At 35.1% G+C, this 5,379-nt stretch overlaps 1 protein-coding gene across 2 annotated transcripts in view; it reads right to left on the bottom strand.

Moving 5' to 3' along the window:
- Positions 1-3,827: 3,827 nt before the first annotated feature.
- The window catches only part of LOC117112643 (tyrosine kinase receptor Cad96Ca-like), a 14,094-nt gene continuing 12,542 nt past the window's right edge, over positions 3,828-5,379 (bottom strand). For both annotated transcript variants that reach the window (XM_033255753.1, XM_033255754.1), the window contains one exon: positions 3,828-5,295. In XM_033255753.1, the coding sequence (XP_033111644.1) occupies positions 5,130-5,295 (166 nt within the window). In that variant the 3' untranslated portion in view covers positions 3,828-5,129. The remainder of the gene's footprint in view (positions 5,296-5,379) is intronic.

Raw genomic sequence — 5,379 nt, 5'->3', positions numbered from 1 at the left:
TACAATATAGGCCTAATATGATTGAGGAGGGAATTAATATATCATGACATCGGTGTAGGCCTAATGTCTGATAATTCCATAGAATCTCAAATGCAAACACATTTTAAATTTAAAAAATATAAATTTTGATTTAGATTTCGATTTCGATTTATTAAAAAAAATCTATATTCACTGTAAGATTAACAATAGAAATGTTAATGATTATCTATGCCTAAAACACTTTTGGCCCCGTCGAATCAGAAAAATGTATTTTGATGACGTCATGGAAAATACAAAAAGTTTCCACAGAAGTTCTTTTGTCCTAAACCTCCTTAAACATTTCAAAAATCATTGCAATATGAGCTTGTTTTGGTATTACAATGAAAACTGACATCGTCCAATCAGAAAACAGTACAAAAATGACGTCATATAGATTTGAAAATGCTTTTATTGAATTCTACGGGTATGAAGACCTTTAGATAAGTCTTGTATTCGGTTATACTGTATTTGCTTCTGTAATGAGTAAAATTAATTTTGGCACACTTTGACTTCAGTCTGGCCCACTGTGCGCTGGAAGGATACGAGGAACAAACAAGTGGAGTTAATTTTCTTGGTTGTTAAGATGCTTGCCTTCAAATTCCAGTATCATGCGTTCAATTTTTGTCATGGTAACAATGACTTTCTCACACCAAAACCAACTTAACTCCGTAAGCCTCAAAATAAGACTTACAAGTCGTCGTATAGGGCATCCTTCCTTGTATTTGTCTTGTGAAGGATTTTGCAACTTTGAAGACTTGACTATGTTCACTGTTTGGCATATCCTTAGATATTGTGTCTAAAGATGAAAAATTTAATTGTTCATTATTAACTATGGTTACAGTTAGGCCTATGTATATTAATGCTTATATCAATGCCTAAATATAATTATGTTGAGCATAACTTGCATTAATGTATTATGTTTTCATTTGATAATGCCATCATAAAAAGAATGTTGTGAATAAAACGGCTTTAAAAGGACGGAAACTAGACTATGTGTTTTTGTTTTTTTTCCCCCAAAGAGCTACAACGGTGCTATTAACAAGGTCAGGAATGACATGGGATGCGGAGTTGTTTTGGCGAAAGTCACCTAGCTACGGTCACACTAGAGTTTCAAGCCTGGCTTGACTCACCGCGGGTGAGATTTTCGTAATGTGACCGCATCTGCACCGACTCGCGCCTGGCGTGACCTCGATCTCAGTCTACCTATCTCGATCCCGGCTCAGCACCCATATTGACCCTGGATTGACCCTGGCGTGACCGAGATTGACATTTCCTCGTCGGCCGTCGACCAATCACAGTCGATGACGCCGTGCGTTTAGAAGTTCTTGAATAAAAAACCCGCGAGTTCTTCATGTGTGTTCATATTATTGGTTCAATCAAGACGCAATCATTACTTTTCATAAAAGTTAATTCAAATTTTAATTAATAATAAGGCGATTGATTTGGAGCGACCAGGAAACTGCTGACCTGGTAGATTTGTGGGGCCAACCCGAGCTGAGAGATCAGATAGAAAATAAAAAAAACAAACAACAAAACGGGAATTTTTGGCGTGCTTGCTGACAGATTAGACAGTCTCGGACATGAGAAGAGAACGACGGCCCAAATTCAACAAAAGTGAAGGCATTGCGAGCCCAGTACAAGCTGATAAAAGATCAGTTGAAGAAGAGTGGTTCGGGCACGTCTGGTGTTCTTTGATTGCGATCCACCCAATCACACGCGCGTATATCGAATCCCGTGAAATAGAGTTGGCCAAACTCTCTCTTTACGGCTCTGCTGTTTCGACTTTCACAATTTGGAGGTCAATCCAACTAGTGGGACCGACCCAGAATTTCGAGCCTGGCTTGAAATCTCACCCGCGTTGAGTCAAGCCAGGCTTGACGCTAGTGGACGAGTGTAAACTCAAGTGACTTTCCGTTTTATTGCGTCCCTTGGGTATTGTTGCAAAGCTCCTACAAAATGACAGCGTAAACGTACGCAGACACATGGGTTTGTAGCGCAACGTGTGTGTTTTGTGGGACAAGCACTTTCGAACACCAATAATATTCCAAGGAAATCCAAAGACATATTTCCAGTGAGATCCTTTTTGTGGTGAGTATTATAAGTATAAAAGCATATCTGCCTTTAAACTATTTAGGAAAGTGGGAAGATGAACCAAAAATATCAATAATATCAGAATGATTAGCCCCATCCCTTTTAGTTTGTTTATTTATTAAGATATTTAGCCAGGATGACACAATAATTTTCAGAAATGTTTTTCATTGTGCTGTGTTCCCACAAAACATAGTGCGTTATTAGAACAAGAGTCTTAGTGGTACAAATGCGTATCCCTATAACGTTTGTATCAAGGTGATGTCAATAAGAGCTGCGTAGATGATTTTTTTTTTGCTATGGTGTGTGATAAAAAGATACTTTCTTATAGATTACGAGGTTGGTTTTTAAGAAAATCAATGTTAATCACCTTAATTTTTTTTATCTTAGAATTTGGTTAGATAAACCTTTATCTATACAACTACATTTGTATGACCTAATATGTCGCTATCTTTAATGCGCAGATTATATTTGTTGATGTCCAAATCAATAATTCTTAAATAATATTACTGTATTTGAAGAATTTTGAAACGCAAGTAAATTTATATTAATATTAGATATACGTAATATATTATTATATTCAAATACAACATAGTGTAATAGGTCTAGAGTATTTACTTTTGTTTACAGTTTTTCTAATTTACCAGTTTGACATCGTAGGCATTATATACACAGTACATCATTTCGTTTGGCGGAACTGTCATTAAGTGGGTGCTTTGTGTTCACAAATTTAATATATTCATAGCACTCTAATAATTTAGCCAACAATGGGAGTTTCATTTAGGATCAAATATTTTACCTTGGGTAATCTGTTTAATGGTACATATTACTAAAGTAATAGCTTACCATTATTGTAATCACACGTTTGTCACAGGAAATAAAAAGAAAGTATTTCATACGGTCTTATTATTAAAGTAAATTTGGACCTAAACCAAATAACGACCTTCTTAAATCAACCGCGGAGCAGTGTTAATGGAATCAAAATGTATAATAATATGAGTTCTGATAAATGTATGAGCCATTCTTAATATGAGCATCTTAAAGTGTTTGTTATTAACCTCGGACTACATTGTCAGTGTTATAGGCCTATGTGTTACTGATGTTGGTTGTTATTTTCATTGACTTTTATTATTAAAAGAAACTGTGATGATACCAATGGCCAACATCGGAGAAACAATTGACAGTACTGTACTGCATCTTATTATTAGCGTGTCTTTAGCAGTGGTTGCCTTGTCAATCTTGTAGTCTATTCTTAAATTTGTATTTTTACCAACATCTAAAAATCAGCAAAAAAATTATCATTGTTACTGAGTTTGCATCAATTAAATTCACAAACTGAATTTATGGCTCTGGTAGTAAATTTATTGTATGTGGTTATATTAATGTAATGTACTGTATTTGGATTTATATAGCCCTTTATAACGAAGTCTCAAAGCGTTCGAACTCGTGTTTGTCTACCCGGTAAACCGATACAGGGGATGTAGGAACTAGTAAAGCGGGGTAACCTCCACCCCATACTTGTCTCAAAAGATGTACTGGTTTCTGTAATGTGCACATGAGCAAGCTTGTCCTTATCCGCGAAGACTTCTCCGAATCAGAGCCGGTATTATAGCAATACTTTGCGGGGCCACTGCATGCTCTAACCGCCCGGCCATTCAAATCGCCTGCTAAAAATATTATTAAACAGAACACAAATCAAACTATTACCAGTACTCAAAGCATTAGCATTAAATTCTTTATTCATTTACAGTACATTTTTAGCCTCTAGATTTGTGTATTATTAGGAAACAAAAAGTTCGCTGCTTAAACCAAACAATATAACTTTTTTAAATAATGCGCAATGGAAGAATACTAAGAGTTTATATTTCTATAAAGATATAAATTTGCGTCACGAAAATATCATGGAGTGATGTTGTGCCCTACCTGACGTGCTATCGTACCGAATACTCAGTACGTCCCCAAATACTAGTGATATATATATATATTTATATATAGTGTATATATATATATATATATATATATATATCGTTATAATTTTTTTTAAAGCTGATCTATATAGGCATATTTCAAGTGGTTTTATTGGGTCTGCGCAAGGAGAACCCCAGAACATCATTGCTGTTTTTGTTGTTCTTGTTACCAGAGATTTAAAAGCGTCCAGCGTCGCGACGTGCAGGATTTTTTTTTTCACATAAACTAGAGGTGATTTTAGGTGAACCCCAGGATGCCCATACACCTACAAACAAAACAAGAGTTTCAAAAAGACTGTACATTACGGCCATTACCATTAATAGAACACTTCGCATGGATGGCGCGGTCGGTAAGCGTGTTTTAATGCAGCAAAATGTCGTGAGTTCGAATTGCGTCTTATTATTCACTTTTAATTTTTTTCATTTCAATTTAGAACATTTTATTTTTATTTATTTTATTATTTATTTCTGTTATGAACCCTTGCCGAAAACCCAATATGATAACCTAACCTACTGTATTTAAGCATAGGGAATATTTGCTGTATGATTTAAGCATATTTTAATAGCGTCAACAAAAAGCATAGTCTAAAGATGCATACACGAAGCGTTAAACGATGAATAGAAATAACCTCGGTTAACGTGCGGACCGATGACCGGTTGCTCTTGACTTCAATGTTAATTACGTTAACATAATTTTCATTACCAGTTTACAAATATTAGAAAATGTGCAGAGGTTTTAACTAGTTTTTAGGATATTTGCTTTGTCCCAAGTTCAAGTTCGAATACGATTCCAGCGCGAAAAATGATCAATGTGGACGGTTAAAACCGCCTTACAAAAAATATTTAAATAAGTACAGTATTCATAATTTGCTGGGTTTATCCAAGTACCTTCAGAAAATAGAAAATTCTATTCAAAATATATAAAGGATTATCACAATTGTCATTAAAGATTGTAAAACATAGGTCTAATCATTAAAACAAAAATTTATTTAATACATCAAATTAAGATCGCCTGGACCCTTTATATTTCTTATATTTTCTATTATGTTTTTGTATTTATCTTCGCACATCATCTAGGCCCATATACTCGTCTCCATCAAATGCGGACACGTCGATGGTTTGTTGATTACTGCGAATAACACCGTTAATGTCCCTGTACAAACTGTTAAACGATGGTCGTCGGTCAGGTGTAGCTCGCCAGCAGGTCTCCATAACCGTGAATCTGAAATCACATATTACGTAAGCCATAAGGATACGCATTACGTTTATAAACTGGTTGTTGTAAATCATTGTAATACTGTAACAA

Source organism: Anneissia japonica, unplaced genomic scaffold (assembly GCF_011630105.1).
Source record: "Anneissia japonica isolate Jap-2015-1 unplaced genomic scaffold, ASM1163010v1 scaffold288219_len142424_cov121, whole genome shotgun sequence".
Classification (NCBI taxonomy): domain Eukaryota; kingdom Metazoa; phylum Echinodermata; class Crinoidea; order Comatulida; family Comatulidae; genus Anneissia; species Anneissia japonica.
This window is presented reverse-complemented; position numbering and strand designations above follow the sequence as displayed.